Source organism: Cebidichthys violaceus, unplaced genomic scaffold (genome assembly GCF_023349555.1).
Source record: "Cebidichthys violaceus isolate CVI_PGR_0920_01 unplaced genomic scaffold, fCebVio1.0.p SCAF_6, whole genome shotgun sequence".
NCBI classification, from domain to species: domain Eukaryota; kingdom Metazoa; phylum Chordata; class Actinopteri; order Perciformes; family Stichaeidae; genus Cebidichthys; species Cebidichthys violaceus.
Genome location: NW_027176816.1, coordinates 15,781,347 through 15,806,111, shown reverse-complemented (window position 1 = coordinate 15,806,111; position 24,765 = coordinate 15,781,347). Strand labels below are relative to the sequence as shown.

Here is a 24,765-nt window from a genome sequence, read left to right as displayed (position 1 = left end):
TCGAATAACAGGCAGACAGGGTCGGAACAGACTGATCAGGAACGATATCTAAGGTACGCTGGCGAGCTTGGCAATAGCACACAAGACCATGTGGCAGGGAATAAGTGCAAGTGAGGGGTCCTAAATAGTGAGGGCTAATGAGGGAATGGGCTGCAGGTGAGATGGGGTGTGGAGGACCAGGTGAGGGGAATGAGAGGTGATTGGGTGTGAATGGTAGGATCTGAAATGACAGGAGAGTTAATTAAACAAGCAGACAGGATGAAAACTAACTAATATGAAGGGGAATTCGTGACTACAGGCCCGTCGCCCTGACCTCTGTAGTCATGAAGTCTTTTGAGCACCTTGTCTTGTCACACCTTAAAACCCTCACCGACCCACTCCTGGACCCCCTGCAGTTCGCCTACAGAGCCAACAGGTCTGTAGATGACGCAGTCAACATGGCCCTTTGTTTCTAGGGGTGTAATAATACACGTGTTCGTATTAAGCCATTCGGTACGAGGCTAAGTGCTGGCCTTGCTCCCTACGGTTCACCTTTCCAGGCAAAGTTTGCAGGTTCGCATACAGTGTTGAAACAAATCTCTGCGTAGAATTACATAATTTCAACACCTCAGCCTAGAAAGCCAACTCAGCTTTGTCATGTAAACTTACTTAAGCCATATTATGTGTGCACCTCTGAGCACACATAATATATAAGATTTTGATGTGTATGTTGGTGGCAGTGGTACCCCTGTAGTTGTTTACACTGAGCACAACCCACTGACCTGCCTAAACTCGTTGCAGTGTTCCAACCAGAGGTTAAACAGATGGTCACTGTTTTTGCAGTCTTACTGCTTGGATATTCATTATGTTAAGGGGACTGACAACGTGGTGATGGACGTGTTGTCCAGGGCTCCCCAATAATGAGGGTTTACTATGTGTTCATCTTCTTGGTTCTCCTCTTGTCCTTTCCTAACCGCATAAACTGCTTCCAAGGTGCAAGGGATGCTGGACTGCTGGAGAAGGACACTGGTTCACCTAAGATACTTTTCAAATAAGATAACATTTGGTAAAGTATATGGGGTTTGGGGATTCAGACAATTTTTGGTGTTTTGGAGGTTTTTTTGGTAAAATACATTGTATTAAAGTTGTGATATTTTGGTACTGGGATTCCCTTCAGGACCTAGGTCTTATGGAGGGGGGTGTGACGGTTCCCTACCTTGTTTACTTGTATGTATGTGTTTCTTTAAGGCAGCAGGTACCCAGAGGTGGTGATCGCCCTAACTGGAGGCACCTGGGCCCGGTTCTCAAAGTATAAAGCTCTGCCTTTCTGGCAACGAGCTGGCACGTTCTTCACCACCGTGCCTTGTTGTTGCATGATGTGTGATAAACTACTTACTTTTGCCATCAGTCTGCGTCTCCCTCTCTTGTCATGGCTTCAGAGCCAGGTCGTGACATCTCCAAACAGCAGACAGAGTTTGAGACTGCAGCTGGTGAACATAGGGGCCAGATCTTCTTTTCTGACATGAAAAACGCGCGCTGATGAACATCTACCTTAACAGAGACAGTGCAGGTCAGAACACTTGACATCACAAGACACAGCAGGATGACGAGACCTGTTCTGTAATGAGGGTTCAGGGAGGTAAAAGGTCTCCGGAGATATTTGGAGCCTGATGCAGATTTACAAATGATAAACCTGTCTCCATGTCCAGCACAGTTCTAACCAGGTTAGTAGATGTCCAAAAGGAAGAAGCAGCTCCTTGTAGTGTCAACAATGCTCTGATGTCCTGCCAATGGACCCACTTTACAACTCCCAGAGAAGGACAAAAATACATGAAGATCCATTTTGGTAAATGATCAAATGGTAATTATATAAAATTTAACTACAGAATATAGCAACCACTCAAGATTTGTACATTATTTGCTTTCAATAAGTATATTTAAGGAAGCATGAAGGAAAACTATTTTACAAGTGTTGTTCAGATAAACTGATGTTTTTGGTAACAACAAAACAGGTCTACCTCTTAATGACGATGTGTTAATAAACAAGTTAAACATTCACGTGGCACTCTTACGTGTTATTATACCACAATTCTGAATGTTTTCTCCTTTTGCCCTGTAAAACCTGCAATATTACTAATATGTTAAAGTGACTAATGCCTACCAATAAACTGCTGAGTATAGCCTACAAACTGGTATGTTTTTTGCTATATTGGATAGAAAGATCAGGTAAAGTTTCAACCACTTTATGCTGCACTTGAACAAGCCTAGACAAATTACCAGTCAGTTGAGTCAGTTTGCTCAGGTGAACAGATCCTTAAAATATTTTGATAGAAAATACGAAACAACAAAGTCTATCAAATACAAATTACTTTGCATTTCAAATACATTTATAAGAAATACTGCCCAACCTGACTAGTTCACTTCATCTTCCATCATTTAACAGTGGGCAGTTTTTCTACCAGGCAGTAAATGATAAAAAACAGTAATCTGTACATTTGATATACTGTAGATTATCAATTCTGTTGCACAACTACACCATTAAAGTATTCAAACCTCATAAACAAAACAGACATATTTGGAGATTTCCCACATTTTATTAACATCAGTATAAGTTTTAATTTAATTAAAAGTGATATTTACAAGATTCGACTGATACAATCCAACATTTTATTGAACATGGCCTGACGACCATGAGAGAGAATCAAAGTTAAAGGCACTTCAGCATCGGCTTCACTTCTCAGACCCGTTGGTTGACCCTTGGTCTCCACATGTTCCAGAGGAACAGGTTGCCAGGACAGATGTTGAGAACCTGGACAGTCCACCAGCAGTGTGTAGTTTCAGGCTCAGTGGCTCTAGCTGTAGTTCCTCAGGTACACCAGTCTGTGAGGCTGGAACTTCTCCCGACACAGGGGGCACGCTGCCTGAGGGACATCCAACACAAACACACGCATGACATTGTTACATTTGTGTGCAAAAAATCAGGGTTGTTGTTCATGATTGACATATTCCAGACTGTGATATGAATATTTGATTTAATTCCTTTGAATATCTTCAGTTTAAAGAAAATGTACAAAACAATTCAAGCAGCTTATTCCAACTCCTCTGCTGTCGAAGGTACAGTGACCTGTGTGTTTAAAAGTTTGTGTTGTAATGCGAAAAGAAAAGAAAACTTTGGGTAGACACAAAGTGTTGTGTTGAAAAACATTGCTGTCGTTCCTGTGAAATAGTAAGGAAAAACTACTGAAAAACGTAGTCAATACCAATACATATATGAACATATTCATAGATCAAATGCATTTAGATTCAGATACAATTCCATCACAGGTCTGAGTGGTGCGTTGTGGTGTTTCCCTCTGGACAGGGCCGCTTCTCAGTTCAGTAGTTTCAACTACTGCTGAAGGTGTACCTGCTTGTTGTGGTACACACTCCGCCTCGATTGTAGCAGCTTGCAGTGGAGCAGGGTTTTGGTCTGTGAAGCGCCGACCTCTTTATCATAGTAGCCATGTTTGGCTGTCGTCAAAGGTCTTCAGAATAGACTCATTATGGAGAGCCTCATTTATTTTGCACCAGCCTGCTGTGAAGGATGTGGTAGGTCCTGTTTCTGTTTCTGGTCCGTTCTCGTGAGAAGGGTTTTGGTCTCTGAAGCGCTTACTAGTGATGTGTCCTTCCATGTCGAGGCTTCGAAGCATGTGTCGAGTAATCCAGGAAGATTTTGGTGAAGCGCGTATCGAGCTTGTGTTGATGACGAATGTGGTGACGTTCGAAGCCTCGCGAGCCGGCCGTACCACGTGACTGATTCAGGAAATGGTTCACGGGTTTGGCGCGCGATTTCAAATATAAGGGGCAGCGAAAGTCCCAAGTCCACACACATTTTGTGGACTTGGGACTGTATTGCGCGTTTGTTTGCAATCTATTCGAGCATCACAAACATCATTCATTCAATTCAAAGCTTCACACACCAAAGCCATGGTGGCATTATAATCACTCTGCCTGTTTTACATTTATTGTCCACTTGATGGCGCCGTAGAGCAAATGAAGCGCCATGAAGCTTCGGCCCACGAGTGAGCCAATTGGATGGAAAGCTTCAATGCTTCATGAAGCTTCATCTCGCCATCACTAGCGCTTACCTCTGCAGACATAGTAGCCTTGTTCGGCTTGCGACCCACCTTAATCTCACCAGGTGCTTTTAAAATAGAGCGGTAGGGTGGTGGTGGTGACCAACGTTTTTTCTGTTGTGGAGAGCCCCTTATAAAATACTTGACTTTTACCTCACCAAACGAAACCTTACATGAGTGTTCTTTTTTGCGTCGAGTGTTTTTGGTTTTCTTCATCAGGAAACTGAACTTTGTGTTGTCTCTGTCGGTCTCTAAGTGCCTTTGTAAGGACAGTGTACTCTGTAATACAGTATACTGTCCTGTATAATTAGCAACATCTGAGATAATCTACTGCTGCTGATGAAATGTGATCCTTTTGAAAGTAATGTTTGTTTGGTGCCAATCTGACACTTTCAGTATTCAACCTGTTTAGAAAAATGTAGCCTTGAATTTCAAAGGCTGTTTCATCTAGGGTTGGGACAATATAGGATTATATTTTGCGGATAAAATAAATAAATAAAACCAATAAGTTGATTGTGGTGAATTTCTATTATAAGGATAATAATAACTCAAAGGAGTGACCTGAAAAAGCTATCTAGCTTATTATGTAGAGAAATGAAAAATGGACAACGCTCTCTGCACTCTTACAATGCTGCTATTTTTATTTATTTTTCCTTCTTTCTGCTCGGGAGCATTAGGATTCATGATTGTTTTGCACTTAAAAGGATGTTCACTTAAAAAAGATGCGTGTCCTTTCTGTGATGCAATAAAAACATTAGTTTCTTAACTAAATGTATGCATCTTTGAGTGACCTTTTAAAAAATATATTAAGTTTTGATTATCAGGATGATATCTAGAGCATTTATATTTGGCCAGGATACCGGTGACATGAAATATTCATATGGTCCCATGCCTAGTTTCATTATGCTGAGCGTACAGAGTGTTAACATCTAATGTCAATCACCTGATACAAACAATAAGAAACGGAAAGCTCCTTGGAAATTCTTTCTCAAAACATGATCCATGACATGAGCCTGACCTTGGTGTTGCACCACTCGGTGATGCACTCCCAGCAGAAGAGGTGTCCACAGGGAGTGGAGGTGGAGTGTCTCCTCTCCTCCAGGCAGAGGATGCAGCTGGCTGCTCTGGGACCGGATCTGTGTGTGCGCTGAGGACTGGAGACAGACGGGTCAAGGAGTTCAGCACTAAAACTCAAGTCATTTTGTTTCATTCTTTTTACTGCTACACAACGCTTTTATGACAAAGAAACAGTCCAGCAGGTGTTTAGAGATTGTTGATGTACAATCGGCATCCGCCATCTGTTCACGAATCACTTGCTGAGGTGCTTGCAGACCTAAAGAAATGATCAGTCAGACTGTTCACTTTAACCCCGAAATATCTAAATGAACTCTAAAATTATGCCCTGACATAAAGACCAGATGAAGAGGGGACCCAGAGCCGCGTCCTTCGGTCTGGACCCTGCTCCTGTACCACCTGAGGCTCCTGTACCACCTGAGGCTCCTGTACCACCTGAGGCTCCTGTACCACCTGAGGCTCCTGTACCTGAGGCTCCTGTACCACCTGAGGCTCCTGTACCACCTGAGGCTCCTGTACCTGAGGCTCCTGTACCACCTGAGGCTCCTGTACCTGAGGCTCCTGTGCCACCTGAGGCTCCCTGACCTGAGGCTCCTGTACCACCTGAGGCTCCCTGACCTGAGGCTCCTGTACCACCTGAGGCTCCTGTGCCACCTGAGGCTCCTGTACCACCTGAGGCTCCCTGACCTGAGGCTCCTGTACCTGAGGCTCCTGTACCACCTGAGGCTCCCTGACCTGAGGCTCCCTGACCTGAGGCTCCTGTACCACCTGAGGCTCCTGTACCACCTGAGGCTCCTGTACCTGAGGCTCCTGTACCACCTGAGGCTCCCTGACCTGAGGCTCCCTGACCTGAGGCTCCTGTACCTGAGGCTCCTGTACCACCTGAGGCTCCCTGACCTGAGGCTCCTGTGCCACCTGAGGCTCCCTGACCTGAGGCTCCTGTGCCACCTGAGGCCCCCTGACCTGAGGCTCCCTGACCTGAGGCTCCTGTGCCACCTGAGGCTCCCTGACCACCTGAGGCTCCCTGACCTGAGGCTCCTGTACCACCTGAGGCTCCTGTGCCACCTGAGGCTCCCTGACCTGAGGCTCCTGTGCCACCTGAGGCTCCCTGACCTGAGGCTCCTGTACCACCTGAGGCTCCCTGACCTGAGGCTCCTGTACCACCTGAGGCTCCCTGACCTGAGGCTCCTGTACCACCTGAGGCTGCATGATCTGAGGCTCCTGTACCACCTGAGGCTCCCTGACCTGAGGCTCCTTTACCTGAGGCTCCTGTAGAGCTTCCACTCCTGCCTGGCTCTCTGTTTCTGTCTGAAGCTGTTGAGCTGCAGACACACGGTGACAAGCAGCTGGAGGAGGGACAGCGCCCCCAGCAGCCTGTAGCTGCTCCTGATGGTCCCGTCGTCGCTGCCGAGGCCCATCACACGCAGCTACACACACACACACACACACACACACACACACACACACACACACACAGACACACAGACACACAGACACACAGACAGAGAGAGAGAGGATAGAGGAGGATTTACTAGCACACATTTCAGAAGAATATTAGACTGTTAGTTTTAGCTAGGTGTACCTAGTAACTGGCAACTCAGTATATTTTGACATGGCAAAAAAATCGGAGCGTTCTTGCAATGAACTGTGAAATTATGTGCAGCAAACTCTCTTCTGGACAGAGTTATTCATTACTGTGTGTCCCATACTGGCACCCTGCCTGCTCAACCAATGATAAACTCACTAACTAACTACCTTCTAACATGGTTAGGAAATATGTGACAAAATGTTGAAAGGCTGGAAAACAACTAACAGGATAGGGTTAAGTTGAAACACAGAAAATGAAATTTTTAAAAAAATTACAAAATTATAAGAGTTTGGGAAAATCTGCAGGTTTACTGTATGACATTGACATGCCTGAGTTTGTCGTGGTCTTCTTAATCTTTTGACATGATTATATGTATGCACATTGTCCCTGTGGTCAAGTACCTACTCAAGTGAAACATGTAAATAGTATTTTTATATGACACGTCACAAAAAAAAAAAAAAACCCTACATAGCTGATACCAGCCGCCCTCTTGGACAGGTGATAGAAAGAGCCGCTGATGTAGAACAGAGTGGCGTGGAGTCGGTTTAGGAGGGTCAGACCCTGGTGGAGGACGAACACGGCCGGCACGCATGCTCTCTTCTGGGGCTCCGACAGCAGCCCCACCGCCCTCTGCATCCACCTCCTCAGCCACAACTCCAGGCTCCACCACGGCCCGGACGCCGCCCGCCGCTGCCCGGCACCGCTGCGCCTCTCCTGCCCACATTCCAGCTCGTTCTCCAGGCACACCAGGACCTTGTCCACGAGGTAAGGGAAGTAGGCGTGGCAGAGGACAAAGAGGCCCCGCCTGGCCCGGGAGGGGACCCGACGCTTAGTGGGGTCCACCTGGACGATGTTGACGTACTCTTCGCCCAGGGTCTGGTAACCTACAAGTAATAATGAATTCTTCATAAGACAGCTGATTAAACATACATGAAGTTAAGTCAGACTTCATGTTGGTTTGGTCGGTAACTACCTGAGAATGTTGTTAAACCATAGTATGCAAGGTCTGACAGCAGCTCTATCTCTCTCCTCCAGTCCAGCCATCTTTTGGATCCTACAGAAAGAAACATTGAGAACAAGTGCACTACACAGACCACCGCTATACAACTTCAGACTGTGACATGCTACAGGAGGTTGTGTTTCGATGATACCCGGTTCATCTTTTGCTTGTAAACAGTAACGTTAGTAAGTGAATTGAATAAATCCCTTGTGAAACAATAGTGTGAGACGGAGCAGACGTACAGCATTAGGGTTTGGGTCTCACAAAGATCAACGCATGCGCAGAGGTAATTAACTACGTTCATACATTCACTACGTCCAATATAAGTGTTTCAATTTACGTAGCCTTACCAGTTAGAACCAATGCATGACCTGTTTTAGTAATCAGGAGCTTTTACTCTTCAACTCTGTATTTACACAATGACAAAACAGAGTTTATCTGAATACATACCAGTTTTTAAAAACATTTTGGACCATTATTTCTCCAGTTTAAAGTTCACTGAAACACTACGTGGACAGCAGGAGCCATGTTAACGTTAACTGAGTAGATAACGTAACTGCCCGGTGAATTCAATATACGCCGAATTGATAGAAAAAAAGAGACCGCACCAAGGTAGCTCTACAGCTAACGTGATATGTTAAAGTGACGTAAGATAATTAGCTGCAGAATGCTACTTTCCCAACGTGTTGATCAAACTCACCAGCGAGTGTTTGAAAGGCTTCGTTGGCGTTGTTTCTCAGGAAGGTTTGATAATATTCATCCTTCTGAATGGACCGAATCAACTGGGACTGGTTTGCGGGAGCGAGCGGCATTGTAAGCTAACAGAAATCTAACGTTAGTTTTTACAGGACAGTATGCAGAATGAAGACTGTCAAACGTTAAAGACGCCACTGGGCTGCGAAAAGTACACTGCAAGAGAAGCAGCACACCGACAACTACAAGCTAACCTAGCTAACTGTCTTGTGTCCGTGGTGCGACACTCAGTCCTGATACAGTGCATGGTCGGAATAAGCATTAATATTCCCTAGTTATGATTGTTACGGTTTCATGCAGCTAGCTCCAACATTTTCTATGTTAATCCAGGAAACAAATAGGAAGTTGATGCCCTAAAACTCACTAAACAGACTGATAATGAAGCTCACAAGTCACAGTGCTACCTACTGGCGGGAAGAGGCATTACAAGCTCACTCTCAACTAAAAACGGCGGTTTGCGGGACTTGGTGAGAACTCCCTTTTAACTTTTGGATATGAATAGAAATGGAACTTTGGTGTCATTATCAATCTTAGTGCTTTACTTATTAATACATATTCTAATAGCTACCTGTTGCTGTTGCCTTCATAGCAATGTTGGTTGTTTTTGTTGCGATAGTAGTAGGGCTGCAGTAGAGCTGCCCCCTTAGTCGATTAGTTACATTACAGTCATTTAGCAGATGCTTTTATCCAAAGTGACTTACAATTCAGTATCTATCTACACACTGTAGAGCAATTTTGGGGTTAAGTGTCTTGCTCAAGGACACATTGACATGAGACCAGTGGAGCAGGAGCCGGGGATTGAACCGCCGACCCTCTGATTGAAAGACACCGCTGCTCTCCACTTAGCCACAGTCACCCTAATCAATACATTTTGTCTTATCGGCCAGATTTCTTTAGTTGATTTGTCATTTTGTTATGCTTTTCTCATGCTAAATGACTTGTTCCCAAGAAATTTATGAAAACATCACTGGTAAACACACAATTTGAAGTGAAGATTCTTTGTGGAGACCCTCAGCTTTACAGATCTGTGGATTAAATCGACTAATAGATTGGTCTATCAAGTCGTAGGATTGTTAGTTGACTAAGAATTGCTCTGCTTGAGTACAGCCCTATCATCTAGCCCAGGGGTCACTAATAGGCGGACCACAGTCCGGATCCAGACACTGTCCTATCCGGACCCGGATATATAACTGATGGATAATTGAGAATTATACATTTTGGCGGAGCGCTTCTATTTTAACCTGCACAGCTTTTCTAGCCTTTACGGCACTTTACGGAACTACACCGACCAATTACATGCATTGTAAATCATCTCGCGTGATACTACTCAGCCAATCGAATATCTGTATTCTGAAACGCATCATGAGCCGAATGAGATTTACACACAGACAGGGAGAGAGAGAGAGAGAGAGAGAGAGAGAGAGAGAGAGAGAGAGAGAGAGAGAGAGAGAGAGCAGTGGGAGAAGTAAGTCGGAGAAGCAGTTTCACATGTGTGCTCTAAAAATAGAAAAGTGGACCGCGAAAACAGAGCTTTTAACAAAGAATGGATGGACTCTTATTTGTTCATTCTTCCTGCTGGCGCTACAAAACCACTCTGTCTCTCATATGATACCGTGGCCATTATTAAAAGCGCCAATGTGAAACGCTGCTACGAGACCAAACAAGATGTTAAAATGTGTAGAGATTGTTTATTATAAAGTTGACTGAGACTATTATGATGTGGAATGGATTTAACAAAAAAATTAACTCCAGCCACACTTTACTTTTTTCCTTTTCTTTCATTTTTCTAAAATCAAGCACTTTCTTTGAAGATGCAAGCTTTTCAAAAGTTCATTTTTGTGTATTTTATTTGTATCCCTTATTTTACTTGAAATGAGAGAATAACATTTATTTATGTATTTATATGTATTATTTATAAACCATCCAGTTAAATTTGAAAACTGACAATAATAATTGTTAAAATATAATTGATGTGTACTTTCTTTATTTGATTTGACAGTTGTGGACTACACAGAGACGTTGTTACTAATACTAGGCTTCTTGAATATATATATATATATATATATATATATATATATATATATATATATGGCACTACATAGCGCAAGTTAGATATTATTGTAATGTTCCGGACCTTTGCACTCGGATATTTTCTCAATCTGGACCTTTTGGAATTTTAGTTGAATACCCCTGATCTACTCTATTAGATGCGTTTTTTCATTTACCACTGGGGTTTTATTCTGAGGTCATAAGACAGGCCTTTGTGTAAAAATACCATATTAAGAACAATGTAATTTTGCCACAAGTAACAAGAAAACACCATCAGGCTCATAGCCAGGGTTTTAAAGGTCACAAGTTCCCCCAACACAACTGTTTTCAACCAGAAATCAAAACAAAAGTCTCAAAATTATTTTTTTATATTTTATTACCCATTCAATCATACTACATTTTATTTCCCAACATGAAGGTTGCTGATTAAATGGTTAAATGTTGCATTTGATGGATTATAAATGTGCAGGCGATACAACTACACAACCCTATGAATATCCTAACTCATGACCAATATCCATGTGGGCTATGCAAATATCATGACATCATTTTAATTATGTTGCTGCCATAAACACACTTATATGAGCCACTGTGCAAGTTGCTACAAGGCGCTCTTGTACCAGTGTAAGTAGGTTAGGTACACTCATTCATTCATTCACTTCACAGCTCAGGCAGCTCTGCTGGGATCTGCCCGGAAAGTTGTAGAACCAGTTTTCTTTGTCTCCGCAGTGCATGCTCCCAGAGCCCGCCAGGTATACTATAACCACTACGGAGAACATCCCATTATAAGCCCACTGTTCTCCTTTTACAGTGACAACCGTATCAACAGTCCGTCTCACCAGGAAGCTGAACTTCGCTCCCAGAGAGGAGGAGGAGGAGGAGCTGGGCTTTTCCTTTTTCCTCTTAAGTTGGGAGCTACTTGTAACTTGTTGCAGATGGGAGGTGGACGGGGAGAACTCTGCTGCTTGGACTAAACACTAAAGAGCACACAGGGAGAGTGTGACAGGTAAGACACAAATTTGACCGGCTGCTTGCACCGTGTAACTCAACACCAAACTGTGTTTGTCGTGTGAGCTGGTCTCAAGGCATCGGCCCAGACAGTACAGGACTCGGAAGGCTGAGATCAACGTTGCTGCTTGCACTTTGTTGTTTACATTCATAAGTTGGACCTGTTGTGGTGCTAAAAAGTCTTCAGAGCATTGGTTGTGTTTGGACCATGCACCCTCAGGTCAGGTGAAGGTCTGCACTGTGTGTGTTCTACATCGGATGAATCAGGTGCATTATGTTCACCGTATCGGAGCAGAGCAGATTAGATTCTCAGAGGGCCAACAGAAGTAAGTCGGGGTGATGATAACAGATAAACTTCAGCATACTTGTGTGGAGTTCTCACAAGTTTTCGACTTCCAATACACAACTGCTGAGGTACCGTATCGTTCCAGTCTTATTAGGAGAGCTTTTTGCCGTATCATTTATTGCTGATATTTTATACTTTCAACTTCTCTGTTTTTGTGCAAGGAATTTAAATAGACACCAAATCTATTATTTACATTTGAAAATAGTTTTTGCTGATACTGATTCAAACTTCCAATTAGATGATGACCTCACACTGTAGCGCAGTTGCCCTTTGATATTGAGTTTGTTTTCCAGTCCAGAAAAGCATAAGTGACCCTTGATTATTATTCAACCATGATGGTGCATTTTGGCTCCAAATATTAAGGGTAGCCGTTCTTTGGGCCCTCTGCGGTCTACACACTGGTTAGATTGAAGGGACTTAAACAGTGATGTGTCAGTCCATAGTCTGTTCAGCCGATAAAATATGTTTAAAGAAGGGCTTTGCTTCAGCAACACGTTGCCTCTTACTTCCACCATGTTCTAAGATGCATTATTGTGAAACAGGAAGCTGTTCTTGATTACATCTGCACACATTTTGATGCTAAGCTACCAGTTTCTTCTTACCAATGACTGCAGATTTCTTCTATTCTTATTCAGCTGTTGCTCAGGGACCTTTGTCTCTTTCTGTTGCCAGTCTGGTTGAACCGCTGTGCAACGTTTCACTCTCCACGTACTAAACTAAATAACATGTGAATGTGAATTTATCACATGTGAAAATATACAAAAACAGTACGTGCCTATCTGTGAATTAGCCCACATGCAAGCACATATACAACTGTATCATAGCAGAGATTGACAGCACTGTCTAGGCCAAACATCAGTATAATTTATTGCTGCCTTTATTATGGTAATCACAATTGAACCTGTGTTAGTGAAGCTAAACTGAATACACAAGTACACAATAACAATAGAGCGTACAGGAGCTATTGTAGAGCGTGCGTGGGTGTCAGGAAGTTTGTAAAGACACATCCTTTAAGGACCCTGGAGACACACACTCACAGACAATCACACACACACACACACACACACACACACACACACACACACACACACACACACACACACACACACACACACACACGCCCACACACGCACACACATTCACACAGAACTGGAAGGCAGCAAATGAAGTGAGGCGACACCTGCTGAGGAGGCATAAAGCAAGTTATTTCCCTAATTACCTCAGGCAACATCTGTTTCAGCTGTGGTATCAAACACATGTCTAGTCTGGGATTCACACTGAACTACAAACACACACACACACACACACACACACACACACACACACACACACACATACACACACATTTCCTCTTGCAAACACAAAGCACTGGTTGTCTTAGATGCATTTGGTTTGTGGACTTGCAGGGACTCCCCAGGTGGTTCCATGAAGGCCTGAGGTGCTCCTACAGGCTTTGGAGTCCAGTGGACATTTTATATATATATATATATATATATATATATATATATATATATATATATATATATATAGCGCCGTTTGGAGCTGCCGCTGCCAGCTGCCTTTTTTCAGTGTTGACAACACTGGTCTGGGTTTTTAGGTTGGATCCAGGCGACAACCTCCGGTTCTGCTGAGTAAAGCCGATGCGGAAGTCCCTTAAACATGCATTCTCTCTAATGTCCATCAGGGGGAGACTCCTCTGATTGTAAAAAGAAGTCTGATTGTATAGAAGTCTATGAAAAAATGACTCTACTTCTCTCTTGATTTATCACCTCAGTAAACATGAGTTTATGATCTCAGTCTTCTTTAATACAGCATGATGTTCATTTAGTAAATTATGGTCCATTTAGAGTCAAATAGACCATAAAGCAGAGTATGCTTTAGGGCGGGGCTTACTGTGATTGACAGGTCGCTGCCGCTATCAGAGTCGTATACGTCGTCTCTATGTTACTCGTTATTATTGTTTGACGCCATTGATTATCTTTGTACATCAAGATAAACTATCTTGAACATTTTTCAATGTGTATTATTCAGCAGTTTGTTTGTTGTAAATAAAACTACAAACACAAGCACAGGATCCGTGATTCATTTACTGCCAGCGCGTCCGCAGGTTAGTCTCCCCTACTCAGCCTCTCTGTGACAAATTTTAAGTTGCTGATAGTCACCTACACTGGGCTTAATGCGAGCTGTCTATCTGAGTGACTTCAGAGCATGACAAGAGCTCCGCCACATTCTCTAATTGAAGTCAGAGAAGATGTATTGTACCAAATGACTTTTTATGAGGCTAAAGGTTAAACAAACAGGGGTTTGTTTGGTGGTGCACACTCACAGTGACTGTATGAATACATAATCAAAAACTGGCCTGCGTCAGACAAAACACTACAGGCTAAAAGGAGAAAATGTTTTAGATACTCAATATTCATTATAAAAACTTTTTTTTTTTTTTAAAGCAGCGTTTTACGGATTTCTTTCATGTCTTAAGGCAATTTACTCATCATGGAGAGTGACATGCAGCCTGTAAAAACATTTTAAACAACAGTAGAAAATGACGACCCGTGGACTGGGAGACCACATATTTTGAAAAGAAAACCTGTGTCAACACTTACCAGGCAGGGAGGGGTCTAATGAAATACAGTACAGAGTTGCACTATAGGATACATAGCTTTTGGAGCTTAACTCATTTTAGGGTTGAAAAATCAGGATATCGTGGCCTCTGCTGCAATTTTCTTTTTTTTCTTCTTTTTTTAAAGCTGTCTCTTGGCAAGTTCCTCAACTTAATGTAAGTGTATCACTAACTTACTGGAGGGACTTGTTATAATGATCTGGAGCTACTTGCATTTGAAGGTTTAAAGACATTTCATCCTTCGTTTTTCTTATTTATAACAAATCCCTTGTGCAGACCAAATGTAGTCCTGTCAATATTGTTTGTTACGTGCTACATCTTTAATCATGGCTCACATGTATATAGTCTAAACAGTTACTCAAACCTGAGGATATGGTGCATTTTTGGGGACTATTTTCACCGGCGGATTTATCTACATTTGGTGCTCTAGTTCTTGTGGCAGCAGGACGGTGTATGTGGAACTGAGTCACAATAAACTAGTGAGTGTTTATGGTGATGAAGGAACATGTCACCCAGTGCAACAGAATGGCTCAATGATGTGTTTTTAATGGAGCTCTATGGCACAGAGGAAGATCTGTCAGGCTTTGGTACATGTATTGATTTTTCTTTTTTGTCATTCACAGTGTTTGTTGACATTAAAAAAAACAATGTATCAACTGGTTTGAAAAGGAAGCTTGTCACAAATACATTTCAGATGATTTACTGGAGTTTCAGTACTTCTGCCTTCTCTGACTGTGTATGTGTTCTCTCTCAGTTGTTAACCTGTTCAAAGTGCATACTTCATCATGTGTGACGTGTCATTTGCATTTTGTCAGCGGATTAAATCACAGTCTAGTGCTCTATTTCATTCCAATGAATATCAAATAGTTGGTGATTTACATTTCAAGTCAAGTCCATTTTATTTATACAGCCCAATGTCATAAAATTTGCCTCAAGGGGCTTTACAATTAGTACATCATAGGCCACCCTCTGTCCTTAGACTCTCGATTCAGATTAGGAAAAACTCCTCCTGACACGCCCAAAACTGACGCTAGAGGGTTACATAGAGCATCATAATTTTAATGATGAACTTTTTCTTTAACAAATTGTCTGTTGAAACTGCACTGTGTGTGAGACTGGAGAAGCTGTGTTCACAATGTATTTTGAGGAGGACTTTTCACTATGTAGACTTCTGTCAAACTGAACTGCTCTGAATCATTAGCACAGATTACTTCTTAAATTCTGCCCGCTCATTGGGAAATTGACAAGTGACAGCATACGGGTAGTGTGTGGTGACACACCACCCAGCAGTCATTACGTTACAAAATTAATCACATCGTAAGCACTGAGCAGTGGGAATAGCAATTAATGTGTCTGAAGTGTGTAATTACCGCTGCAGCACATCTAGATGAAAGTGACAGCAGGTTGAAACACGACAAATTCACATTGACATTCTGAGACATAGAGACCACACATTCTTTCTTTGAATATGAGGGAATATCATTAACCTATGCTTCAAAAAACAAAAACAAACTCCAATAGTGTCTTTGTTAGTTTGGAACACACTTCCTGACCTTTTCAGAGTTGCGTTTTCTTTTTCTCTACCAAATAATTCTCTACTTTTCATCTTGTGCATCTGGTTGCGAGTCACTCTGACCTTTTCAGATACGGTGCCCACATTGCCGACTGTTCTCGATCGTCTGGTTGACCATAAAGAAAGGAAAACCACATCTGACTTGGAAATGAGCCGTGAGATAACTTGCCTTTTGACTGTCAAATGTCTGTCGGTGGAGTAAAGCCTCAGGTCTCTGGAGTGGGATTTTTATAATTTTTTTGCCCTTTGGAGTCGGGAATTTACCGAGCAATACTATCTTTTGAGGGAAATGTGTAAAAGTTGGTCACATTTTATTCATTCAAAACTAGTTAACTTTAGCGAACACAAAAAAGGACATCTTTTGTTACAGCTGTCGCTATCGGTGTCAGTGGTTACAGATATTAATACATTTGTCCCAGCTGTGCTGTTGTTGCTTTTTGTCAAATTTTTTGTTGGACTGTAAATGCATTTAGCCCATAGACAGGATATAAGAAATGGACTACATTGGTTTATGGACTGTCGTTTTAAAGTCTCAAGTTGGATTATGGCCGTCGCCATGTTTTTTTTTTTTTTTTTGCAACCAATGAACAGAAGACTGAAATGAGTACCTGTGACAGTTTTCTTTATCATTGTCTGAGGTGATTCTCACTTAAAGTGATGTTAATGAGGCCACATATATCTTTACATTACATTAAAGTCATTTAGCAGACGCTTTTATCTTGCTCAAGGACACATTGACATGAGACTAGTGGAGCAGGAGCCGGGGATCGAACCTCTGACCCTCTGATTGAAAGACACCCCTGCTCTCCACTTAGCCACGGTCACCCCATGGCATATCTTAATCATGAAGCCCTGACTGACATGACCCAGTTTTTTTGGGGGCGGGGAGCTGGACAATGCGAAGTCTGTCTTGTCCTCTCATGTTTAGTCTTTCCATTGACGCATTCGGAGAAAACATCTGTAACCTTCGATGTTTTGGTTTGTAACACAGAAACAGATTAAAGAAGAAGTTTGTCCCTAATTGAGGAACAAGTAGGAGTCACAATCAATGTTTGAAACACAGATATTCAGTGATCTGAAGATTGGAGTGTGCTCCTCTGTCCTGAAGCGGCAGAGTTCTATATCAGTGGCAGCTGTCTGATTGCTTTTTTGGAGAGACCTGTTCAACATGCTGTTACAACCCGGCCTCAATATACACACTTGTTTGGACAAGCTGATTTTATAATTATCTTAACGTGGCTGTTACAACTAAGCACTAAGTAAATAGCTGACTTCTTAACAACATTACATTTTAGTCTCTGTGATGGTATGAGCTTGGTCATAAACCAGCAGCCTGTTCTAGCTCCCTATCGATACTGACACTTCGACGTGTCCCTAGACGTCTGGTACCGATGCACAAGGCGCCCTTCAGCGTCCGTATGAAAGCACCAAGCTTTCAAGTAACCAGTAGCCATTGTTAGATACTTAGAGAACATGCTCCAGGAAGTGATGAAGGAAGTTACTCATCAGTTTTTTGTGTGTTTTCCTACAAAAGCTAGCCACACATTCAATTCACGTCAATTTCTGCTCATTACATACAGCAATTTGGGTCATTCCATATGGGGAATGAACAGTGGTCTTCTGCCTGAAAGATCAGTGTCTGTTGGACGCCACTGGGTCTGACAAAGCATCAGCATGTGACGAGTTGAAAAATGTTAAAACCAAAGTATTGGACAAATTCATACTTTGACCCAATGATGGTGCTAGATCAGTGATTCTCAACTGGTGGATCGTTACCCAAAAGTGGGTCGCGGACCCGTTTTCAGTGGGTTGCCGGCCTTTGCCTGGGAAAAAAAAAAATCTGTGCTTTTATTTTGAAGGCAAGGCAAGTTTATTTGTATAGCACATTCCAACAACAAGATAATTCAAAGTGCTTCACATAAAACCATTAACAGCATCAAAACATAAGGTAAAAGAAAAAGAGATTTAGATGAGGATTTTTTATGCAGCAGAGTTATTCACACTCCTTAACAGTTTTTGCCGTTAATGCCTTGTAATGCTAATAGACACCCATTTCACAGTATAGAAGAACACCCACAAAGTTTGTTTTCATATGCTAATTGAGCATGGCAAAACGCAAGTACGACACTGACTACATGAGATATGGATTGAGAAATTTGGGTCGCGGCTTGTCATTAAGGGGTGATGGTGGGTCCCGCAGCCAGACCAGTTGAGAACCACTGTGCTAGACTATGCCAGTGGTGCAATAAAAACCACTGGCAAAGAGATGTGGTAAGCCTACAGACATTGCTGTTCTAGAGACTTTTGCTTATGTGTAAAGCAGCAGCAGCTCTGCCAGGCCATGCAGTGATGTTGGTGTGTATGAACAGATTAAAGCCTCTAATGTTTTTCTTTGTCTGTCACACTTTTATTTAAGTATAAAACCATATCACCCCTTGTCTGGCCTCGTGACAATAAACAGCAGGGTTGGCACCCATTCTGAGGACATTTTTCTTCATCTGGTTTCATCATAGCAATAATTAAAATCTGTGACATGCTGCTGGCCAACTGTGTCACCCAGCCTTGGCAGGTATGATCGTATATGTGGTTTGATGGGAAAGGCTGGTTCTCTGTCTCTTTGTGTAGGCTTGTTTTTCAGCAAGGTGTTGGTTTTCAGCCTCTTTCGTCTTGGTCACAGGAATATAACAGAATTGAAACCTAGCACTTTACCTGGGATAAAGAACAGAGAGATGAATCAATCCAATCTCCCGGAAAAGTGTGTTGCTGCTGTTGCTGTTTTTATTTTCTATTTATTCAACATAATGAAATCTTGACTAAATTAAAATGTTATTCTAGGTTTAAGATATAAAGTTGACAATATTGTGTTCATAGTGTGTACAAAATGGAAATGGGTCAACCTCTGGGAAACATGAATTAACTAAATTTCACAGCAATTCATCCATAACATTGTGATAGTTCTTGTGCGCAAATGGAAACTAGGCCTGACGATGGCGAGAGGTCACCAAAAACTTTAGGAAGTAACTTCTGTGGACCATGAATATCCTCAGCACATTTCATGTTCATACAACCACTAGTTTTTAATATGTTGCATATAAGAGGGGACATTTTTTTCAAGGACGGTGCAGCTGGAACAGTAATGTGTCCAAAGTGAAAAGGGTTCACCCCCTGGGGAGCATGAATGTGATCAGTACATTTCATGGTAATCAGCCCATTAGATTTTGATATGTCTTGCATAGAATGGGAATCTGTGGCCTTCTGGTTCTGCTGTAGGATGTATAAGAGGGTGACCAGGGGGGCAGCTTTTGAGCTCTGGTCATAAACAAGACAAATTGAAAAAGATAGGGGGTCACCAAAGTCAGGATTCATCCTCTTGGAATTTTTTGTTGTTGTCAAGGAGGCTGACTACCATTATTTGGAACCAATATACATTTGAGTTAAAAATGTAAATCTTAGTGTCAAAATTTTCCAAAACACAAACTCCAACACCCTTTTCTTCCCATCATTCCTGGTACAGGTTCACCATATACAGCCTTTGCATTAAAATGCGTTGTGTGATTGCAATCAGATAGTGTTCGACCACATGGTAATACTGGTGTCAATGCACAGAGGTGGTTGTGACCACATTGAACAAAAGTGTAAATGCGTTTTCAGTCCACGTACAACAAATACATGAGAGGAGAGGAGGATGTGACGTGAGCTGGACACAGCGATTGAATCCCAATTTGATCTCAATGTGGACACCGGAGACACACATTAATACGCAGTGTAAATATAATCATCTTAAGTCATGTGTAAATACGATCTGGATATGACACGCATTTTAATGCAATGTGTGAAAGTTTCATCTTTCTAATGGATAATGATATGCCTACTGGCTGGCTGGATGTTGTGAAGCATTCTTTCTTTAAACCCACTGTTGTCTTCCGTGGACGGAGTTAGGGTTAGGGTTAGGTTAGGGTCCAGTCCTCATTGCGTTGCCGAGCAGCACATTCTCTTTTTAACAGAATGTGCCAAACTGTTGATTTGTCAATCCCGCTTTCTCTCTGATTTATTTTTACTTTTGCAGCCTTAGGCCTTTACACACCGGGAGCCTTTCTTTCGCACGTTGATATATTTTTTTTCACACTGTTGTTTTTGTCATGAATACTTTCACACAGAACACAAATATAAACTGGAACATGGTCATTTTTTCGGAGCACCACAAATAAAGGCATCAACCAGTCTAATTGTGCAGAAAGGGTTGAGTCAATTTGGAGGCTCCATATTCTGAACTATATTTCTCCTTTCAACATTGACAACGCAGTCCAGATTCACTCCCTCAGTTCTTACCTTTCACAATAAAAGCCCTAGACATATAATATTCTCAGGCGAGCATTTTGTTCGTCACGCCCTTCTTTCTTTCAGGTCGCTTCTTTCACTTGCATTGAGACTTCCTTTGACCACATGTTGTGGGTTCACAACAGCAGATTCCAAATGCAAATGACACACTTGGATTTAACTTTGCACCTTTTACCTGCTTAGTAGAAGAAAGAACAAAGGAATAGTCCTTGAAACAACTTTTAAATTAAATTACTTTTGACCCCTTGAAAAAGACGGTGCTACATATAAAGAGCTGTAAACCAAAAGTCCAATTTGAATGTTAATACCCTTAGATTGAAGCTTAGAGCCTGCACGTAAAGCCCGTATTCATTATATAACTGTAACTCAAAGTTGCTTGGATTAACAAAAAGTAAAAAAAAAAAGTCAGTGTCCAAATATGTATGGAACTAACTCTGTATATATCAGTACTCAGTGCTTTGTCACATGACAAGCACAATGCCCAGTTAATTATAGTGTTTAGTCACAGTTAGTTATTTCGAATTGTTTGGAGGAAGAAGAGGAACTAGCTGTTTTTTTGTTGACCCAATGATGAACCATGTGTTGACATTTAATTCAATGATTATGAAACTGAGCATAAGTTCTTCCTTTCAGTGGCATGTGCTTAATTATTGTGTACATTATCTAAAGTGTTGCTGATTGCACACTTTTGTGAAACCACTGTAAATGATGTGCTCTGAATGGATCCCATTGTGTGTGCATGTGTTGAGTGGAGGCAGCAGTTAGGTGGGGAATGTGGAAGAAAGGGCCATTGTGTTTGTATGCTTTTGACTGTTGGCTTGTAACTACTGACTGATACTGTATGTGCACAGTCTTGTAGAATCATAGAGTGCTGTAGGAATCATCACACTGGTTCCCTCGACAAAAATCCAATGGGATTCTTCCATTGGATTTTTAATTGTTGCAGAAAATAATCTCTGTGGCAAACAAATGTTTATGATACTTACATGTTTTGTTCAGCAAGATAATCTTTACAAGTGAACACCACTTAAAAAATGTTGAAGCGTGAATGTAATCATTTGAAGTTAAAAGCTAACGTTCCACGGTCACATGACTTCACGTCTCCACCACTAAGCTGAAGGAGGACTAGTGTTCTAGTGAGGACGTTTAGTCACCTCATTTAGACACTTTTTGAAGACATGTAAAACAAAACATCTCTTCAGCTTGTGTTAACCACAGACCTTAATTCAGACATTGAACCAAAAAACATTGACTTTGAGACAGAAAAAGTGCAACAATGATGCCTCAATTCTGGGTTTTAGGACTCATTCCTGCAGCACTATTAATTGTAGCCCCTTTTGCTTGTGTACACACACACACACACACAGACACACACACACACACACACTCACACTCACAGTCATATTTTCATTACCTTTGGGGACATTACATTGACATACTGGACATACATTTATTGGACACTAACTCTAACCATTACACCCTTATTCTAGCCCTGAACTTAACCTTAAACAAAGTCCTCACCCTAAAATGTAAACGTTTATGTTATGGGGACGAGCAATTGTCCCCATTTCGTCCCTCCAAAACAGGCAGGTCCCCACAATGTGACTGTGTGATCAGATTTATGTACCCACAAGATGGGTAAACCACACATGCACAGCACTGAAAATCCACTGTGAGTATTTCTCTCTCTCCCTCAGCTTAGTAAAGCAGCCACTTCTACAGAGGACAGTCATAACAACGGTCCAAACCAGCAGCTGAAACACACTCTTTAGAGAGCTGAGGCAGGCTGACTCACTCTCTGACAACACGTTTAAAGCATGATCCAAGCTGTCATTATGGCTGTGTAGATTTTAGTCATGAGAGGTGTCTTGTTACTCTGATACTTTAAGGACAGCCGCTGCGGAGTGGACGTCCCGTGTACACGGACTGTTCGGTACACACATTCAGTCAGTCGGGCCTGGTGTTGTGAAACAGAGAGGGAAGCGCATGGCCGTGCTCGAGCTTGTCTCTAACTTGCTGTACTTAGCAACAAAAAGGGTGTTGACCTGCAGTTTAATGGTTCTGCCCTCAGGAACTCTTCTGTTCCATTTTACAGTCATTACTCTTCATAAGGCTGCTGTAGTGATCTGTAACACCTCACATATATTGTAGTACAGATTTGTTAGACTACAGAAGCTAGAACTGGTGCAGAGGCCAGGTAGCGAATATTAAGTGTGACATCTTCCACTAAGTGATGATGTAAATGTAAAACCCCATATATTTAAAGAGAGACACACCAGGTGAATAGGGCAACACATTTTAGGGAATGTTGGATATTATTTTTTTGCCATGTTTTTAGCAACATGTGTTTTGTAAAATTACATTCATTCTGCAACAAATTACAGGGGAAAAGGGTAAAAAACGTAACTCAAGATATCGTTGTTTCATGGTGATCATAACATGTTAGAGAGGCCGAATAGGTAATGTATATACAGAAAAGACAAACTTATAAAATAATATATATTTGTAATAATAAAAACCAGTCCCTCCAACTCTCTTTTCCCCTGCTTGGTGGGATTTCACAAGCATTTCATTAAGGCATTCATTTAGAAAAAAAGTAGTTGTAGAATAGTAAAGCGAAATGTATTTACAGGTAAGTCAAGTCAATTTATATCTCAATATCCCAAATCTCAAATCTTTTACAATCTGTACAGCCTACAACCCTCTCTGTCCTGAGACCATTCGACTCAGATAAGGAAAAACTCCCCCCAAAAAAAACTTAAACAGGGAAAAATGGAAGAAAGCTCAGGAGGAGCATCACACAAGCAACCTATTAATATTGCATTAACATCATTAATCATGGCACATTTCTCTCCAATACAAAGTTCACTCAGAAGAAGGGTCCTGTTGAACGGCTGCAGGTCTCAGGTCTGTGTGTCAATATGTCTGATACCCAAGCAGATCCAAGAGGAATTGTTATCAGCTCTGATCACGAGGTGCTTTTTCATCACAGGAGAAAATATGTGTTTTAATGCATAAAATGCAAACAAGAGTGAAACTGGGAGGTGGAGTTTTTATCTTGCCACTGTCGCCCCAGTGCCTGCTCATGGGGGAATGTTAAGTCTCTGTAAATTGTAGAGTACAGTCTAGACCTGCTCTATATGAAAAGTGCCTCGAGATAACTTTTGTCGTGATTTGCCGCATAAATAAATTGAATTGAAATTAATTGAACTGTGAGGTTCATGGAAATTCACGTTTCGCTGCTCATTTTGACTGCAGCTGCATCTCGCTTCTGCGAGTGATTCTCTCTCTCTTTGGGTCTGTTTGTATCGCCCACTTTTTGAATCAAGTCCAACTATCCTCTGGTCCATTCAAGCTAACTGTTTTTGCATGCCTTTCAGATTGGGTCCCCTTTTTGTACATTTATTTATGTACATCAGGTTCAAGTAGGTTTTAAACAGTTGTGTTTTTAATTTTGGACCCCATGGTGACCATTACGTATTACTTGGTGTTTGATCTAAACCAAATTTTGAGGTATTCCCCCACTGACGATTAAATGACTTTGATTCCTGTAGTCAATCTGGGAGAAGCAAACTTTGCCAGGAGGGTAGCAAAATTGAGAGGACGGGTGGTTAGTTAACTATCTAGCTTGTCCACCTCCAGAGCTGGCTAGTTAGATAGTTAGTCTCCAGAGCTCCCGCCTGCTCTCCTCCCGTCTGCTAGAGGCAAGGGTGGAATTAGCATGGTAGCTAGCCAACTAGCCAGCCGCTAAATTAGTAGAATTTAACAATAATGCTTCTTCCACACACTCTTGTCACAGCGTAGGAAAGCACATTGCTCTCGTTAAATAAGTGACAACTTATTTGGATAACTTTCTGTAACCAGTGTTGCATGAAAGCATGGCAGAATTAGCAAGCCAGCTAAGTAGCCAACCGTCTGCTAGTTAGCTTTCTAATTCCACCATGCTTTGATGCTACAATAGTTACAGAAAATAAGCAGGCCATCTCTTCATCTCTCTTAATAGTTTAGCCGCCGAGATGTAGCAGCCGTGACAGCCGAGGAGGTTAGTAGAAGGCTAAGCTAAAATATTAGCAACATTTTCTCTCCATTTCTGAAACGCCTTGCCCGTTTTGCGTAGAATCACAGTTTATCATCTCAAATGTATGCAAAATCAATTCTGGTACCATACAGCGCAGTCAGATGACTTTTTCGATGGGTAACTTTAGCCCACAACGAGATCTGTTCTGCAATCTTCCTTTTTATTTCTTTAGCTAACACTGTGACGTAATCGTGACGTCAGCTGTAAAATGGTCTATGGAGAATATTTTTTTAAATCCCAGAGT

General features: G+C 41.9%; 3 protein-coding genes across 3 annotated transcripts in view; 1 reads left to right on the top strand and 2 right to left on the bottom strand.

Moving 5' to 3' along the window:
• Positions 1-2,553: 2,553 nt before the first annotated feature.
• Positions 2,554-8,856, bottom strand: pex10 (peroxisomal biogenesis factor 10). The gene is made up of 6 exons (XM_068733486.1): positions 8,457-8,856; positions 7,730-7,810; positions 7,225-7,640; positions 6,429-6,595; positions 5,113-5,248; positions 2,554-2,900 (listed from the first exon to the last, which is right to left on the bottom strand). Exons 1-6 carry the CDS (start codon positions 8,566-8,568, stop codon positions 2,832-2,834), a joined length of 981 nt encoding a protein of 326 aa, XP_068589587.1. The 5' UTR covers positions 8,569-8,856; the 3' UTR covers positions 2,554-2,831.
• Positions 5,255-6,418, bottom strand: LOC137889572 (uncharacterized). Its single transcript, XM_068733487.1, has 2 exons — positions 5,622-6,418; positions 5,255-5,585 (listed from the first exon to the last, which is right to left on the bottom strand). Exons 1-2 carry the CDS (start codon positions 6,375-6,377, stop codon positions 5,490-5,492), a joined length of 852 nt encoding a protein of 283 aa, XP_068589588.1. The 5' UTR covers positions 6,378-6,418; the 3' UTR covers positions 5,255-5,489.
• A 2,623-nt stretch (positions 8,857-11,479) lies between the features above and the next one.
• Positions 11,480-24,765, top strand: part of plch2a (phospholipase C, eta 2a) — a 190,956-nt gene continuing 177,670 nt past the window's right edge. The window contains exon 1 of the mRNA XM_068732737.1: positions 11,480-11,564. The gene's annotated coding sequence lies outside the window, so the exon portion shown is untranslated. The remainder of the gene's footprint in view (positions 11,565-24,765) is intronic.

Excerpts from the sequence above, each read along its gene's own strand:
- LOC137889572 (XM_068733487.1), bottom strand. The coding sequence starts at position 6,377 with ATGCAGCCTCAGGTGGTACAGGAGCCTCAGGTCAGGGAGCCTCAGGTG. Across the intron at positions 5,586-5,621 it reads CTCAGGTACAGGAGCCTCAG|GTGGTACAGGAGCCTCAGGT; the intron begins GTGGTACAGGAG and ends CAGGAGCCTCAG.
- pex10 (XM_068733486.1), bottom strand. The coding sequence starts at position 8,568 with ATGCCGCTCGCTCCCGCAAACCAGTCCCAGTTGATTCGGTCCATTCAG. Across the intron at positions 5,249-6,428 it reads AAGCTCTACAGGAGCCTCAG|TCCTCAGCGCACACACAGAT; the intron begins GTAAAGGAGCCT and ends GTCTGTCTCCAG. Across the intron at positions 2,901-5,112 it reads CCGAGTGGTGCAACACCAAG|GCAGCGTGCCCCCTGTGTCG; the intron begins GTCAGGCTCATG and ends GATGTCCCTCAG.